The sequence below is a fragment of the Squalius cephalus genome, assembly GCF_949319135.1.
Source record: "Squalius cephalus genome assembly, chromosome: 1".
NCBI classification, from domain to species: Eukaryota; Metazoa; Chordata; class Actinopteri; order Cypriniformes; family Leuciscidae; genus Squalius; species Squalius cephalus.
In genome coordinates this window covers 17,314,435-17,333,873 of record NC_137122.1, presented here as the reverse complement: position 1 = coordinate 17,333,873, position 19,439 = coordinate 17,314,435, and the positions used below count along the sequence as shown (strand labels likewise).

At 39.3% G+C, this 19,439-nt stretch overlaps 2 protein-coding genes across 2 annotated transcripts in view; both read left to right on the top strand.

Annotated features, from left to right (window-relative positions):
- The window catches only part of LOC307166031 (uncharacterized protein), a gene marked incomplete at its 3' end in the record, with an annotated part of 187,735 nt that extends 184,918 nt beyond the window's left edge, over positions 1 to 2,817 (top strand). Inside the window, exon 4 of the mRNA XM_079884146.1 lies at positions 2,725 to 2,817. Within this exon, the coding sequence (XP_079740272.1) occupies positions 2,725 to 2,817 (93 nt within the window). The remainder of the gene's footprint in view (positions 1 to 2,724) is intronic.
- The window catches only part of LOC307163140 (uncharacterized protein), a 444,167-nt gene that overhangs the window by 248,667 nt on the left and 176,061 nt on the right, over positions 1 to 19,439 (top strand). The window lies entirely within an intron of this gene.

The window sequence follows — 19,439 nt, the reverse complement described above, 5'->3', positions numbered from 1 at the left end:
ATACAAAGGAGAAGCCACATTCATGTTCTGTGTGTGGAAAGAGTTTTTCACGGCTGCAATATTTACAAACACATCAGAAAATACATACTTTTATTTCAGTGAACGATTTAGAACGGCACCAGAGAGTTCACACTGGAGAAAAACCTTACAAGTGTTCACACTGTGACAAGAGATTCAGTCAGTCAGCAACTCTGAAAAGACATGAGAGGATCCACACTGGATGATGAGAGGATCCACACTACGTGTGATCCGTGTGGAAAGAGTTTCTCTTTTAAAAGTCACCTGAAGAAACACATGAAGATCCATGCAGTGGGGAAAACAAGTTTGCAGTATTTAGTTTGATCAAACTCTTCAGCTGTGTTCTTGTAACTCTTCATCTCGTCTCTCTCTGCTGTGATCATGAAATACTTGTTGCTGCACTGTAAACAGAATACTGTGAAATGTACAGTAACTTGCTGGCAGCAATTAGCAAGTAAGTTGCTGTAGTTTATTTCACAGTGTGCTTACTGTAAATTTAATCACAGTAACTTTTAAAATACTGTAAACGTTTTTACAGTAATAATGACAGTACTGTTTCAAAACAAATATTTTATTATTTACTGTAATATGAATTACTGCATTACTTTTGTGTACTGTAAAATTAAGACACTGTTTTTGACACAAAAATTACGTTTATTGACAGCTTTTCAAACTTAATTTCAAAATGCATAGAATAAAAATAGCATAGCATAAAAATATATATATATTTTTCAATAGGTAGGGGAGAGTGGGGTGATTTGTGCCAGGGGGGAAGTAGTTCCACCCCTTGTTTCTGGAAAACCATAGAAGAAATTGGTCATGTGACCACATCATTTTGAAAAGCAATCACTTTTACTCATCCTCCAAAGAAGAGAGACACATGGCATGAGAGCACATTAAGCACATTTTAGTGCAAAAAAAGTTTTTTCCCTTTCAAAGTAAAATTTCTATGATTAAGGTTTTTTGATTGTAGTGTCTGAACAATTATAGACAAGTTTGAAAACATTTCACACATGTTTTAGTGCTTTGGTAGGCTACACAATGAGTCTATACAGTTAGCATGATGTTAGCTCTTAACTGCTGGATCATGCTAATTATTCAAACTTGTGGGTCTGGGGTGATTTGTGCCAAAGGGCATGGGTTAAGTTGTGCCAGATCCAGACCACCTAGACCTGCATACTCACAGGGGATAATCTTGAGAAGTGAGGAGATGGGCATGCCTCATCATTGTTTGACTTAGGCCTGCCTGTTATTTGTTTAATTTAGCTAACACTGATTTCAGTTTTGAGTTTGCACTATGTTATTAAAGAGAAGTTTTATTCCGTTATATTCAATAGGATGTTTAGAAATTAGCCTAGTCACTTTATTCTTATATGTTACATAATTGACAGACAGCGCTATGTCAACAGGCATCTATTGCCAAAGCCTTTTTGCCTGAAATGATTCACAAATATCATATATTGTGTTGCTATGGTGCTCTAAATGGTTGCTAGGGCATAGCTTCATAGCTTCACAATGATCCTGAGAGACTTATTGGTCGTCTGAGTAAAATGAGCCCGCCCCCTTGTCTCTATGACACTGTGATCCAGAGTTATGTTCAATACAAAATCCCTATGTAATTGACCATAGTAGGAAAAACACATGCTATGGTATTCCAGGGTGACAATATCTAAATAAACCTTAAATGAGTAATTTTGTATTGAATTTATCTTGCTTTCATATAGCATTACGGTTCATAACATTAAAATGTTCTGTTTTACTTAAGAAATCACTGGCCTAATTTACCCCAATGTATTCCCCCAAAGGCACAACTTCCCCCGCACCAGGGGCAAGTTGTGCCATGAGACCACTTTTTTCCCAAAAGCTATATTTCTGAAACAATTTATTTCAGATCCAAAGGTATTGTTCTCAGGGAAGCACCACATCCTGAAATATATGTACATCATTAAGTTGAAGGCATTACTGCCATGGCCTCACTTTAAAGTCTAAATCTTCTATATATATATATATATATATGTAACACTACTGTTAAAGGCGCATAAAAAAAAACAGCAAGACCTGGGCTCCAGCAATTGATGGTGAGTTGGCTGGATTTTCTCTGATATTTCTACAGGAACTATAATTTGTCACGGTGCCTCCAAAACTGTAGCTTAAACTATAGGCCTACACAAATATGTATTCACATTACCCTTGATTAAATAAATTGCTACTTCACTATTTGTTAAGGGCTGTTTTCTTCCTACAACAATGCTGTAATCAAATTGAGCTATGAAACAAATACAACAATAGTAACAAATATAAAAAACGTATTTATTTTACCTCAAAACAAAAAAAAACACCTTAAACGTCAAAAATGAAATAAAAAAATCCTCTTCTTTTTAGAAGAAATAAAATGAAACCACTTTTGTTATAATGTCAGTAAATTACAGAATGAACAGAGCAAAAAGGAAAAAAAAACAATCTCAGGTGGATAATACCAGTTATTAGTTACAGTTGTATACTTTTATGAAATCAAAACTGTAACTTGAATCACATATCACACTTCACAAGTTTAAATGTTCATAAACCAAGCGCTTGGATTTCGTCGGGGCCCAAATTCGGTGGTGCACTTAATGTCAGTCGCGAATAGATGACGCAGTTTTCAACGTGCATAGACAAACTGGTTGCTCACTCAGTTACTCACTCAGATACTCCACTCTGTTACAGCGAAACTCTCCAGCTGCACAGAGAAGTGGTTACGTGAAGCTTGTGTCCTCGTCTCCTCAAGAGGAACAGGCAAACAGTCCAACGCTGAAATAAGTGATGCGTCACACACCAGAAAATGCACGAAAGACGCACGAAAGCTGACGTTCTCTCTCCTTCAACAAGTTGCAAGGTCTATTTTCGGCATAGAACCGCCTGAAAATACCCCGATGCTGTTTGACTCTTCTTGGTCCTTGAATCCCGAGAAATAATAAAGAGAACACTATAGTCCTTTCCAGCGAAACACAAAATGACGGCTGCTAGGATGATCAGAGCAGACTTAACACATTTAGTCGTTAAACACAAAGAAAACGTTCCCGTTGTCACAACACATATATTAATATATCTGAATGTGATCTAAGGACACAAACACTGTCGCTTGATATACTCTAACAATATATTGAAGTTAACTCTCTTCGGTCAAACAGCGCGCTCTCCCTCTCTGTCCTTTCCGCTTACCACCTCCGCGTGCGTCTCTCTTCCCCCTTCCCCCTTCTGATTGGCTGATAGTGAACACACCAAAAACTCAAATGGAACAACTCATTGGTTAACATTTGAAATACCTCAGACTACCTTGACATGACAATATCCAAATTCCCATGTATTATAAAAATAATTAAAAAAAAAATACAACAAATTAAAATAAGAGTGTACAAATATTCACAGGGTTACATCCTCCCCCCACCAAATTCCAGCATGCCCCCATGTCTGGACTTAAGAGGAACACACAACGAGGGAAAGAAAAATAAATAAATAAAATATTCTCAAACCTTGCATTAAAATTAGTAATTCTAGGTTTACACTCTTGGGACTGTGCAAGGAAAAGCCGTTGAGTTTCTCATGCACATATTACACAATGCTTGAGAATTACACCACCACACATGTTTGTTTTGACCATGTTCACAAAAACATAAAGACTTAGTTCCATGACCAGCAACCCCACAGAAATGAGAAGCAACCATTTTCTCTTTAACAGGTCTTCCCAGCTCAGGATAAGTAAACCTCTCAGGGGGTTTTCTTTGCCTCTCAGATCTCCTCACTTGAGAATTATTAAGCACATTAGACGGTTCTACCATTGAAGTCACAGGATCAATGAACTCAGGTAGGTTATCAGTATGTTCAAGCTGCTGTTCCCTTGTACCTTCACCACCTACTATTTCTGTGTCAACATTTCCATCATCTAAAGTCTCAACTTGATCTCCCAACAGTTGACCCACCTCCTCCACTCTGGGGAAATCACCGACATCAGGCACAACAGCCCCCTTATCTTGCTGGTCCTGACCCTGATGTTCAACCTCCAGAGAGTTAGAATCAAAGCACATAAGGGGCTCATAATCAAATTCTGACTCTGAATCAGATGATGAAAAATCTCTCTGCACAAGGTTAACAGGCTCAGACATGGACTTTTCATTCTCACTTCTCTTTCTGGTCTTACGAACAGGTAAAGGGGTCAGGCTTTCACTTTCAAAACTCACTTTCACTTCTGATTTCAAGGGCAAGATATGGTTTCTATGTAGAACCTTTTTAGGCCCATTGCCACTCACTGGAACCAACTTATAGACAGGCAAGTTAGACAACTGACTCTCTACCACATATGGCATGGAATGCCACCGATCTGCAAGTTTGTGCTTTCCTTTTACCCCCAGGTTCTGAATAAGCACCCTGTCTCCAGGCTTCAGACTCTGAGGACGCACTTTCTTATCATACCTCAGTTTGTTTTCTTGGTTTGCACGTGCAGATGCAGTCGTTGCCAACTCATATGCTTCCTTTAATTGTTGCCTCATTCTCTCTACATATTTCCCATAGGAAACTGGCGAATCTTCACCAGACCGAACTCCGAGACACACATCCACCGGTAACTTAGGCTCTCTTCCAAACATGAGGAAGTATGGCGTATACCCGGTCGCATCATTTTGGGTAGAATTGTACGAATGAACTAACTGGGCAATATGCTGGCTCCACCTTGATTTTTGTTTTACATTCAACGTGCCAAGCATATTGAGAAGTGTCCTGTTAAACCTCTCTGGTTGTGGATCCCCTTGTGGATGGTATGGAGAAGTGCGGGATTTCTTTACCCCCAACATAGCCAACATCTCCTTGATCAAATGGCTCTCAAAATCCCGCCCCTGATCAGAGTGTACTCTATTTGGCAGGCCATAGTGAACAAAATACTTCTCCCACAAGGTTCTCGCAACCGTCAAAGCTCTCTGGTCTTTGCAAGGAAAAGCCTGGGCATACCGAGTAAAATGATCGGTAATGACCAACACATTACTAACATTTCGGGTGTCTGGCTCAATTGTTAGAAAATCAATACAGACTAAATCCAGCGGACCAGAACTGTGCATATGTGACATAGGTGCACTTCTTTGAGGCAAAGTCTTCCTCATGATACAGCGATCACAATTTTTACAGTATGCTTCCACTTCTTCTTTCATCCTAGGCCAGAAAAAACGGTCTCTCACGAGCGCATACGTTTTCTCAAAACCTAAATGTCCATTTTTGTCGTGCAAAGACTCCAAAACAGAACTTCGGAGAGCAGTGGGAAGCACAAACTGCCTGTACCTTTGATTATTTTTCCTCTCGACCACCCGGCATAGCAAACCTTGATCCACTTCCAGACTTTTCCATTTTTTTTTCAAGGCCTTGAGGTCAACATGGTCAAATTGAACACTTCCAGATAATTGCTTCTGACTAACTGCTAGCCTTACTTTACTCAGGCAAGGGTCATTCCCCTGAGCCTCCCTCAACTCACTGAAGTTCGAATTCCTCAGCTCTTCCTGAGTAAAGGAAACAACTTTTCCAGCAGCTCGAAACACTTCACTCTCAGGACGACACAACTCGGGTAAGTAAGCACTTTGCTGACGTACTACAGCTGACTCAATGGCACCTTGCACTTGATCCTTTGCTTCCACAGATTGGCAGAGAGTACGTACTCCGGAAGCTGGAACTACCTCCCATGTTTCTTCAGCTCCAGGACTGACATGAGGCCGTCTCGACAGAAAGTCTGCATCGATGTTTATCAATCCCCGTCTGTACTTCAAGCTGAACTGGTAAGTTGACAGAGCTGCTAGCCATCTGTGACCTGTAGCGTCTAACTTAGCCGAAGTCAGAATGTAAGTCAGGGGATTGTTGTCCGTTCTGACTTCGAAAGTTACTCCATAAAGATAGTCGTGCAGCTTGTCAACTACCGCCCACTTCAAAGCCAAGAATTCCAGCTTATGTGCTGGGTAATTCCTTTCAGAGGTAGAAAGACTTCTACTAATGAATGCCACTGGGCGCAATCCTTCAGGATGTGGTTGATAGAGCACGCCACCCAGTCCATCCATACTGACGTCAACATGTAACTCATAAGGTAGTTCAGGGTCAGCAAATGCTAACACCGGGGCTTGCGTCAAACGGAGTTTCAGATCCTGAAAAGCAATCTCACAACTGTCATCCCATCGAGAACCAAATGGATCTGAGGCCCTGAAGAACCCATCAGTAGCAGTCTTCTTGAGGTTCTCCTTTCCCTGGCGTTTTTGTGGATAACCCTTAAGCAACTGGTTGAGGGGTCTGCACAAACTAGAGTACCCTTTCACAAACCGTCGATAGTAGCCACAAAAACCCAGAAAAGATCTCAATTGGGTAACTGTCTGCGGTCTGGGCCAATTCACAACTGCTTCCACCTTAGACGGATCAGTGGCGATTCCATCTTGTGACACTATGTGCCCAACATAAGTCACAGAAGTCCTGCAAAACTGGCATTTGTCCAGAGACAACTTTAAACCCTCCTCTGTAAGCCGATCCAGAACTTTGAGCAAACGTTGATTGTGCTCTTCAAGGGTTCTGCCAAAAACAATCAAGTCGTCCAGATAAACCAACACTTCCAGAAAATTCATGTCGCCCACTGTCTTCTCCATAACTCTCTGAAAGGTTGCAGGGGCCCCACTAATCCCCTGAGGCATGCACTCAAACTGATAAAATCCTAGTGGGCAAATAAACGCAGTCTTTTCTTTATCAGCTTCCTCCATGGGAATCTGATAATACCCACTTCGCAAATCAAGTACACTGAACCATTTGCTTCCGGCCAAACTATGGAGTGCATCTTCAACCCTAGGGACTGTGTATTGATCAGGTATAGTTCGTCTGTTCAATGTCCTGTAGTCAACACACATTCGCACTTTGCCTGATTTCTTACGCACTACCACGATAGGAGAGGCATAAGGGCTTCTGGATTCAGAGATGATACCACATTTCTGCAATTCCATCAGATGGTTACGCACATCTTGCAAATCAGCAGGAGGCAAACGGCGAGAACGTTCACGAAAAGGAGTTGGATCAGTAAGCCGTATTTCATGCTTAGTATTCTTTGAACGCCCAACATCCCATTCGTGACAAGAAAATACATCACGCCTTTCCATCAATTTGTCACACAACTGCTGCTTTGCGCCCTCAGGTATAGGCGAATTCCCAAAGTCAAATGAGGCAGGAGTTAGCGTATTGGACAACTGACTTTCGGCTAATGCGGGCTGAGGTACAATATCGACAGGATAAAGATGAGCAATTGGTGTGCCACGTTTCAGATGCACATCTTTAGTGGACATATTCCTCACGGTAACAGTCATGATGCGATTAGATACCACAGACACAGACTGCACTTCAGGTCTCACTAGCAAATCATCTGAAACACTAGTGTCCTCCGGCTGGTCTATCAGGACATGCACATCTGTAGATTTAGAAAAAAAATGTGGTTTACCCTGAATTTGACATGACTCTCCGGGCCCTACAACAACCGGTTTATGTTGTGTAAACCACACAGTACCATGCCTCTCACAATCATCAGGTGAGCCATCGGACTTCTGAATGCTCTCATAGACTTCTCGAACTACAGGATGTATGGACAAGGTATGCAAAAAGTGAACACCAAGCTTCTGTTTACAAGCCTCAAACAATCGTCTCACTATATTTGTGTTAGTTCCCACCAGAATGGCAATTCTCTTCTCTGGCTGAGAATCTGGGCAAACAAGTGCAAGAGTATCAACAGCTTGTGGTAGTCCTACCACATTTTCAGTGAATTCAAGCTTAATGGGAAGATAGCCGTCGTATGGGTATTTGTGTGAACTCAAACCCCATATTTCAAGATTTTCCACTGGCAACAGTGGTAAGTGTTTTAAGTACACATCATAAAAGCTTCGATAAAGGATAGTGACTTGAGAGCCACTATCAAGTAAAGCTTTTGCATACACTCCTTCAATTTGGACTGGTACTTCAGAAGTTGGACCAATCAAGCCAGATGGAATTCCAGAAGAACAATTGATTTCTACTCCAGAACAAAAAGTGGAACGGGATGGAAAAGGAGTCCTGTGCCGTTCCTCCACGGAGCTCCCTAGAAGTTTCCCGAGAACCTGCTCTGACTGATCAATTTTTGATTTACTTTCCTCAGGTTTTCAGTTCCCCGACACTCTCTCTTTGTGTGGCCATCCTCACCACACTTGTAACAGAAAACTCCAGACCGAGTAAACTTGGATGTGCTCCTCTTGCCGGAGACTTCTGTAGCACTTGCATCCGCCACTTGACACACAGGGCCAGTTGCCTTGGAAGAATGCTCAGGAACAGGGTCAGGTGTAGGTGCAGCAACTTTCAACAGCTGGGACATCTGAGTTGTAAGCGCACTCACCTCTTGCTTTATACTGCTCAATTCAGACACCAAAGAAGCCTGTGGAACCGAGGCAGCAGCAACCACTACTTTTCCACCATCTCTAGCCCTGATCCAATCCTCTTCTTCCCTTACTTCCCGTAACAATTTCGAGAAACTAGGAGGATCACGCAAAGTGTGGGTCATTCTTAGTCTTAGTGCTACCATATCAGTAGTACGAGCTCCCTTAACCACTTGCTCCATGCGCATGCGATCCAAATCAGCGGCTACAACTCCTCCTTTTACAAGCATGCGATGAAGGAGCTTGTCTAGCCTATAGAGAAAATCAGAAAGCTTCTCACTTTCCCCTTGGTAAGTGCTCCTGAACTTAGCAAGAAGATCGGAAATTACTTTCAGTAGTTCCATAGGCTGTTTCCAGAGCAACCAAATAATCAGTAGCTGTAGCAGCTGGATTACTAACCTTCAGAAACCGGACTATGTCTGAAGCGGGTCCCCGCAAACTCTCAACAATACGCTGCCTTTTCACAGAATCAGCACACTGCCACTCGCTGATCATTTGAACAGCCTGCTCCATCCAGGGGTCATATTCTTCCTCCCCAGCAGGTACTGGTTTCACACCTGAAAATACTCTTAATCTCCTATAACCCACAGTATCACTGGGCATATGGATGCACTTTTCCACAAGGCGATCAATAGCATTCACCAAATCAAGATTAACTTTTGCATCAGAGGACTGACCTTGTTCCAACATAGCCTTCACATCCTCCAGTGACTTTCCTTCCTGCTGCAACAAGGACAACAACTTATCCTGAAAAACAGCATCTCCCACAGAAGGATCTGTCACCATTTTTCCAGGTACATGTACCCTCCATGGCCCCACTTCATCAGGAATCCCTATCTCTGGTGGTACAGTATCTGGATCAATGTCATTACTGGTTTCAAGCAACAAAAACAACTTAGTTCCTGTAGGATCTCCCCGTTTACCATGGATCTTGGTACGGCCGAATAGCTTCACTGTATTAAGCACATCTGCGATAGTCTCATCCCTCACATCTATTGGGACATCACTGAGTATTAGACAGCAAGATGGCTTTATTTGCGCTTGACGAATCCACTCGCCAGCCTTAGAAATATCCATGTCTCACAATGCTTTACAACACAAATAAAACAAAATAAATACACGACACCCCAGCAGATAAAAGTTAATCCAGAGAAACAAAAAAAAAAATCCCAGCAGTGCCTCCAAAAATGTAACACTACTGTTAAAGGCGCATAAAAAAAAACAGCAAGACCTGGGCTCCAGCAATTGATGGTGAGTTGGCTGGATTTTCTCTGATATTTCTACAGGAACTATAATTTGTCACGGTGCCTCCAAAACTGTAGCTTAAACTATAGGCCTACACAAATATGTATTCACATTACCCTTGATTAAATAAATTGCTACTTCACTATTTGTTAAGGGCTGTTTTCTTCCTACAACAATGCTGTAATCAAATTGAGCTATGAAACAAATACAACAATAGTAACAAATATAAAAAACGTATTTATTTTACCTCAAAACAAAAAAAACACCTTAAACGTCAAAAATGAAATAAAAAAATCCTCTTCTTTTTAGAAGAAATAAAATGAAACCACTTTTGTTATAATGTCAGTAAATTACAGAATGAACAGAGCAAAAAGGAAAAAAAAACAATCTCAGGTGGATAATACCAGTTATTAGTTACAGTTGTATACTTTTATGAAATCAAAACTGTAACTTGAATCACATATCACACTTCACAAGTTTAAATGTTCATAAACCAAGCGCTTGGATTTCGTCGAGGCCCAAATTTGGTGGTGCACTTAATGTCAGTCGCGAATAGATGACGCAGTTTTCAACGTGCATAGACAAACTGGTTACTCACTCAGTTACTCACTCAGATACTCCACTCTGTTACAGCGAAACTCTCCAGCTGCACAGAGAAGTGGTTACGTGAAGCTTGTGTCCTCGTCTCCTCAAGAGGAACAGGCAAACAGTCCAACGCTGAAATAAGTGATGCGTCACACACCAGAAAATGGCCGACGAATCAGACGCACGAAAGCTGACGTTCTCTCTCCTTCAACAAGTTGCAAGGTCTATTTTCGGCATAGAACCGCCTGAAAATACCCCGATGCTGTTTGACTCTTCTTGGTCCTTGAATCCCGAGAAATAATAAAGAGAACACTATAGTCCTTTCCAGCGAAACACAAAATGACGGCTGCTAGGATGATCAGAGCAGACTTAACACATTTAGTCGTTAAACACAAAGAAAACGTTCCCGTTGTCACAACACATATATTAATATATCTGAATGTGATCTAAGGACACAAACACTGTCGCTTGATATACTCTAACAATATATTTAAGTTAACTCTCTTCGGTCAAACAGCGCGCTCTCCCTCTCTGTCCTTTCCGCTTACCACCTCCGCGTGCGTCTCTCTTCCCCCTTCCCCCTTCTGATTGGCTGATAGTGAACACACCAAAAACTCAAATGGAACAACTCATTGGTTAACATTTGAAATACCTCAGACTACCTTGACATGACAATATCCAAATTCCCATGTATTCTAAAAATAATTTTAAAAAAATACAACAAATTAAAATAAGAGTGTACAAATATTCACAGGGTTACATCTATATATATATATATATATATATATATATATATATATATATATATATATATATATATATATATATCGTTTTTTTTTTTGGCTATAGGCAAGGCAAGTTTATTTATATAGCACATTTCATACACAATGGCAATTCAAAGTGCTTTACATAGAAGAAATTAAAATAATAAAAGAAATAAGAATAATTAAAACAGTTTAGAAAAATAAAATAAAATACAGTACAGTACAAACAGTCGGACGAACATTGGCACAGTGCTCATTCATTAAATGCATAGCTAAACAGATGTGTTTTGAGTCTGGATTTGAATATGACTACTGTAGGAGCACATCTGATCTCCTCTGGAAGCTGGTTCCAGCTGCGGCTGGCATAATAGCTAAAAGCGGACTCGCCATGCTTAGAGTGAACCCTTGGTATTTCTAGCTGATATGATCCTAATGATCTGAGTGATCTGTTGGGTTTATATTCAGTGAGCATATCTGCAATATATTGAGGTCCTAGGCCATTGAATGATTTATATACCAGTAATAATACTTTAAAATCAATCCTAAATTTAACTGGGAGCCAGTGTAAAGACCTGAGGACTGGTGTGATATGTTCATATTTTCTGGTTCTGCTCAGAATCCTGGCGGCAGCGTTCTGTATGAGCTGCAACTGTCTTATGGTCTTTTTGGGAAGGCCAGTGAGGAGTCCATTACAATAATCCACCCTGCTGGTGATGAAAGCATGCACAAGTTTCTCTAAGTCTTGTCTGGAAACAAAGCATTTCATTTTTGCAATATTTTTCAGATGATAGTATGCTGATTTAGTTATAGCTTTGACATGACTACTGAAACTAAGGTCTGACTCTAGTGTCACACCAAGATTCCTGACTTGATGTTTAGTTGTTTGACCCCTAGAGTGAAGGTGTGCGTTCAACTTGAGAACTTCATCTTTGTTTCCAAACGCAATGACTTCAGTTTTGTCTTTGTTTAACTGAAGAAAGTTTTGACACATCCAACTGTTGACTTCATCAGTGCATTGGCACAGGGAGTCAATGGGGCTGTAATCGTTAGGCGATAGGGCTAAGTAGAGCTGTGTGTCGTCTGCATAGCTGTGGTAAGGAATTTGGTTCTTTCTCATTATTTGGCTCATTGGGAGCATATACAGGTTGAACAGGAGTGGTGCAAGAATTGAGCCTTGAGGGACTCCGCATGTCATGGATGTCCACTCAGACTTATGGTCTCCTATACTCACATAATAACCTCTCCCATCTAAGTATGACCTGAACCATTTTAGGACTATCCCAGAAAGCCCCACCCAGTTTTCCAGCCTGTCAAGAAGTATGTTATGATCGACAGTGTCAAATGCAGCACTGAGGTCGAGTAGTACCAGCACTGATAATTTGCCTGAATCAGTATTTAAGCGAATATCGTTTATTATCTTTATGAGCGCTGTCTCTGTGCTGTGGTGCTGTGCTGAGATATGCTTCAGTCTATCTGTCTATGTGTGGAAAATTACTATGTGTATCTATTTCTTTGCCAATGAGAATTATTCAACCTGTAAGCAATGACGTAGCTTAGACCTTGGAAATGGTATAAACTGCTGTGATCTTTGTAACTGTAAGCAGGGCGGCCTACGAACTCCTGTGTGAGTCTTGAAGCTGACTTCTGCTGATGAAACTGCAAACTATCTTCAGTAAAACTTTTCTTCAATTTTTTATAATTCTGACTCCGGGTCTTCTTTCAAACATCTGGGGGCTCATGTATCAATCTTGCGTACGCACAAAAACTTTGCGTACGCTAGCTTTCACACTCACGGTCGTATGTACTAACAGTGAAATTAACGCGAGATTAAAATTAACGTTCCTCCACGCCAATTTCATGTCTGGCGTACGTAGGCCTACATTTCTCATTGTTTTTGTCCGTTGGCGACTACAGGCAATGAAGTGAAGTTGCAAACATTACACAACGAATTGTTCTACAAGTCTAAGCATTGCTATTAATTTGCAATTTATAAAATAATTGACATATATTGTCACACGAGCCTTATGGGAATATTCTATCAATTATGCAATTAAGTAAGAACATATAAAAGCATATGCAAACTCATACAACCCTTAGTCTATGGCAATGACAGCTTTGGTTTAATGTCCACCTTTATATCAGACCATTTCTTTTTAAGGTCATTTAGGGTAGACGGTGTACAGTTGAGACATGTGTACAGTTGAGACACCTTAAACAACTTGCGTTCGCAGCAAGCACAAGTTGTGATTTTTGCTGTGCACGTCGTGCATATTAGTGTCCTCTTTGATCGTGGGAAATTTGAACAACGGACGCATCTCCGATCCGAAGATAGATCTTCTAAGATTTTCTAAGATATGACGTTCACTTCACCATGCACTCTACACAATGAATAGCTTATTATCCTTATGTGACTGTTAAACGTAACTGGTATCACCACAAACGTTATTCTGTGCCCTAAAAACTGGCATATTTCATGGTATTGTGTCATGCAAGGTAATTGCAAAATCTAGAGAAATGTGCGAGGTGGCCAGCGGGGTATAGTTGAGACCCATATCTACTGTACCCCCGATAGAGTTCTATTAGGAAACACACTGTTTAGTTGTTCAGTGTTATGATAACAGATTAAATGTCATAATTAGCCAGCATAGGACGCAAATTAAAATAAAATTAGATATTTGTGATATTTAAACTGTGTAGGCTATTATTAATAAATATTGTTACATATCTTGTTCCTGCTTTATACATTTTAACCAGTGCTAATTTAAATAAAATGAATGAATATAAATGGATGAATAAATAAAATTGTTGCCCGATTGTTATTTTCTTCTTTATTTATTATATTTACAATGAATGGTTAGTTAGCTTTACATCATTAAAAATGGGTGTCTCAACTGTACCACATATGGGTACAGTTGAGGCAAATTTGAGACAAAAAGCACCTTATTTTTATGAGCTAATTGTGGAAAATATAAACTACTTGTGGGTATTATTGATTGATAATATCTTAGTCTACAAGCTAATGAAATGTCATGTGGAAATTCACTTCTTTTCAGTGTCTATTTTTGTGTGAAAAATCAAAATGCAAAAAGTGTCTCAACTGTACTCAGTCTACTCTACAGTACGACGATCCCACCGCATTGACGGCATCAGCCAAACTCTCCCACTCAGATTTTTTCCTTTTGTTATTAATTCCGGAGGACAAAGTTCCAAATATTTTTTTTTTTAGTTTCTACCTCCGATAGTAGCACCTCCAATTCACTTTCTGTAAAGTTTCGTTTCTTGCCGCCATTTTCTTACTGCTTTCTTTTGCCAAAGTGGACTCATTACCATATTTAAATTAATTTAATTAAGGGAGGAGACTGGGTGGGGCGTTGTGCTCGTGCATGTGCGCTCAATTTTACGTTAACTGGGATGTACAAAGAGAATATGCGTGGGATCCTTCGTACGCAGAGATTCATACATCTGGATTTTTTTGTGCGTACGCACATTTACAGCTTTGTCCGTACGCAATGTTTTAGTATGAATTCAACGCAAGGCTTTGTACATGAGGCCCCTGGTCCTTGGGTCCTAAACTGTTAACCCCTAACAGCACCAACAGACTTTTTTTTCGGGATCTTCGGAGGACTGATGAGATTGGAGCTTTAAATTTAATATCTAAATTTCTATAATTAATTATTTTACACCGAGAGTGAGGGCAGGGCTACTACTGCGCAGGTCTGGTCCCAAAATGTCAGCCCCATATTGGGACACTGGCAGCTTCACTTCTCACCAATGGAAGAGAGCGAAGAGGCGTCGTTCATATTTTTTACAGTGTACCACACAGAGTAAAAGCGCGAAAGATGAAGCTTGAATTTCTAGGTATGTCCCTCTTTGGCCAATGTATTTTCAAGATGGAGGCGCAACATGGCTGTCGCCATTCGTGTGACTCGCATGTATGTATTAAAAATGGCAGATTCTACGCTTACGAGAATAATTGATAAGTTGTTGGAAGTAATTACACATGAATGAGCACATATAATTTTGAAATAACAAAGTGTTTTTTGCTAAGAATCAACTTAAAAAATTAGTGTAGCTTTAAAGAATAACAACAACTTTAATGGAGTCAGATTATATTGGAGTCAGATAAATATTTGAATTATACATGTCATTCTTCAACTGCCTTTTGTTCCGATTATTGGTTCAAAATAGCAGCATAATCTACACTGTTAACCCTTGCTGTAAAAAAAGGCCAAATTCTGACAATATCATACCATTTTCCATTAAAACAGTAATATACCGTAGAAAACAAAACTAGCCTACAGGAATATACTGTGAATTAACAATGCTCAAAGTCGACACTCAGAGGCTGTTTTCCCAATCACACCCTATACCCTCATTCACTATTCCCTACATTAGTTCACTAATATAGTCCACTTGAATGAAAAGAAGTGAGTGAATTGAGAAACTGATGAACACCTGATAAGCAGAATCACTGAAGGACAGAGAAACAAGAACAGAAAAAAGAGAAACACAGAAACTACAACTGACTTCCAGCAACACTGAGTGTGAAACCAGTTTACAAACCAGTTTACGATTATTTCTTTCATACATGTACAAAAGTTCTTGTTGAGAATTAACAGAGATTGAGTTAATAATAAAGTTTGTTGTCACCATGATGGAGATCAGTATTTGCTTTAGTTGGTCTCTTGTCCCTTGACTTCTAACCATTCATCTCTCTCTGACTGCTTTAACTGAGTGTTTATAAAGCACATTTGTTATGGCAAGAAGAAGTCAAGAGGAATATGATCAGTTGTTTTTGGCTTTTGTGATGATTTAACATTCATCCTGGACATGTCTGATTTTCAGATCTTTCCTCTATATATTCTTTGAATTAATGGGTACTTCATATTTAGCATATTTATCTGTGAATCTACAACATGAAATCAATATTTCTGTAATCAGGTCTTCTGAAGAATATTGTAATCATAGAGTGTATTAATACATTTTTAACTCCTGCTTGACTCACACACAGACATCAACAATTGGCAATTGAATCTCAACAATGGTGACAATCAAAAGTTTCATGTCGCAATGCATGCTGGGTGCCAGGATAATATAAAACTCCCAGCATGCACTGCTGCATGAATAATAAAAAATATTGCCACCATTATTGAGATTCATGTGCTAAATTGTGATATCTCTGTGTTTCTTAAACTCTGAATGAGTGATAATAATTTCCTTAGTGAATGAACAGGCTATATGATGATTTTATCACCATAATCAACATAACCACAATCATTCATAAACTGTGTGTGTGCACAAGTGTGACTTACAAAAAACACAGCTCAAGCAGCAAAAGAAACACTAATGTTTTTGCATCAGCAACCCAACTAAAGCAAACACTGATCTCTGTAATGGTAACTTCAAACCAAACATTTTCAATTAAACATCTCAACAACAACTTCTGTAGATGTATGACAGAAATAAAGTCATACTGGTTCATAATAAGTGTAATAATGTGTAATGTCTGGAAGTCAGTTGTAGTTCTTGTGTTTCTCTATTTTCTGTTCTAACTGCAGGTGTTCATCACTAATGCTCAACAATCACTTACATATTCTCTTAATTATCTCTCACTGTAACACTGCGTCAATGTTACTTTTACTCTTTGTAGTGTGGATTTCCCTGTGGGGTTGAAAGGGTTAACAGTGTAAGATAAATAGGCACACCCACAAAATGTATTTTAACAGTAATAAACTGTAAGTTATGAAACAGGTTTATACTGGCAACACTGTTGCCAGTAGTTTACTGTAAAATCTTGTTTTTTGGGTCACCGTTGTGCAGAAGAGTAGAGCCTGAGCTTCAGTCCAGGAGAAGATCTACAAACATTGATGATATGCTGCATGTTGCTTTATTTAAAAGGCGATGACTGTGTAGTTGCTGATCCAGTGGAAATCTCTTTATTTACCAACATTTTTTTGTGGTTTCAAATGAAAAAAGTTCACAGTAATACTTTGCTCACTTTATTAATGCATTATACATTTTAGTTAATACATTAAAATGACAGTTGGTTCATTTAAGACAGTCGGTTTCTGCAAGTGAAAGTAGTTAACTCGAGTTTTAGTGCATTTTTACAGTAACATACTGTAGATTACAGTAAAGAACTGGCAGTATTTTACTGTAAAAAAACCCGGTAAGGTCTAACAGTGTACATATCGTTTCCAACAAAAGTACTCTTTAGCGTAAAACATGTTGAAGATTAGTGAAAAGGCTGCCAATTACAAAAATGATAAGATGTTTCCACACAAAAGCGGTTTATTTCGTGTATACATTTATTATAGTGAAGTCTCTTCTGCACTGACATCCATTCATAAAACACGGCATACCAGCGTTAGAATTAGCCGTTATGCTTTTTTGGCAGAAGGTTGCAGGCTTGTCATCGAATGGCTTTGGTTGTACTGTGTGCTGATGAACTGGTTCAGGTGCGCTGGATTAGTATTCAGGTAAAGCTGATCGAGTGTGTGGAGCTGAAGGGTCTGGTGATGATGATGGTGTTGCATCCGTGACATCGTCTCTGTATTCTTGATAAGCACCATAGCAAATACAAAAATACGAAAGAATACTGTTTGATGTTCCTCTGTGAAGCGGGTGTCAGAAACAGAAAGTTGCACTGTATTTCTAGTAGCGCCACCTACTGTCAAGAGAGTGAATATGCATTTACTGCATTTTTTTTGTGCTTTTTTTTTTGCATTGGTCTGAACAGACAAATCTCACATGAAAATCGGACTGAATTTCAACTTCGATCATTCTTGCTAGTGTTAACAGGAGTTCATAAATAAATATTAACTAGGGGTGGGCGTTATTCCTCATTTTTAGAAGTGCTATAGAGAATTTTCAGACTTGAACAAGCAAATTGACTTTACTATTTGCACAGTTTTAAACACTATATTGCATTAAAGAATCAGTTGTTAAAATGGTCATTAAGGTAAACTGTGGTGAACAAGCCACTTGACTGAAAATAATAGGGCTATATGAAATATTTATTTTTTTCAGAAATTCTGTATTGTATATTTTAATTTCTCTGGCAATCACATGAAGGGATAAAACATTAATTGAATTAATTTTTTTATCAAATTGAACTGTTTACTGTTAAAATGATTTTTATTATTATTATTTTTAATGTTATTATTATTATTGCATTGAGACGTAGTTACATTCTACTGTACAACCATAATATATTTGTCACAATTTCTTCTAGTCAAGCCGAACATTTATTCTGACAGTTGCTGTTAACCTTTGAGTTTCTGTGTCTATGATATGACGAGTTTTTCTCAAGTGAAACTGTAAAATGCTCATGAAGTGACTCTCAGAGCGGCTCTGGAGATGAAGTTCATGCATTCATTTAGTGAGGCGGCAGAGGATGAAAACACAGCGAGCGTCACGAGTGCTTCAGTGTGTGTGTGGTAGACGAAACAATTCAGAGAGACACACAGAACATTCAGGATTTATATTTAAACAGTCATTTGTGGTTTAATATTCACAGACAGTAGTCTATATCTGATTTAAGTCAAGTCAAGTCATCTTCATTTATATAGCGCTTTTAACAATGGAGAATGTTTCAAAGCAGCTTTACAGAGATAAGCGTATAATTTAAGGTAACAGAGATTGTTTTGGCTTTATAGCGGTTCTTTAATAAAGTTATTTTCCAGCTAAAGTTAGTTTTGATTGATTTGCTTCCGTCGCAACGATCATTTGTTATTAAATTAGGGGCCGCTAAGACGACACCATTCTCTCTACACAGACTTTAAACGTGAACCTGTGAGAAACGCTGATGGCGTTCACATGCGCATTTAGAATTGGTTTTATAGTTATGTGCATTTGAATATATACGCAGGTTTGGAATTCCCTACAAGCCAAGCCTAAACAAAGTACTTGTCTTTCCTTATAAATTTTGATAAAGAATTTTATTTTATTTTGTCGCTTCGGGGTAGGAACGCGAAACGAATTTTCCCGACAACGCCTTATCTGTATAGTGGTAGAGGGATCCTCCATAGGGAGAGACTAGTTGGCTCTTCAGCACTGCATTGTCATCGGGTCCAGGCGAAGGTCCTTCGTCAGTTCTGGATACGGCCTGGATCCGGCAGGCTGCGGGAAAACCTCGGGATAGACATAGATACTAAAATTAGCGTAGATGCCATTCTTCTCATGATGTAACGAGTACTTTAATTAAAGTCTATGATACTGACCTTCCGTTTTGCCATTTAGTCCACATTTTCCGTTTTTTATCACGTTTTCATAATCGGTGCGTAGATAAACTTCTCATTTGGCAAAACACCGTTGTATCATATTTTTCACAACTCCCAGTTTTACTTTGAGATTTTCCCATGGTGATTACACTGTAGTTTTACAAAAA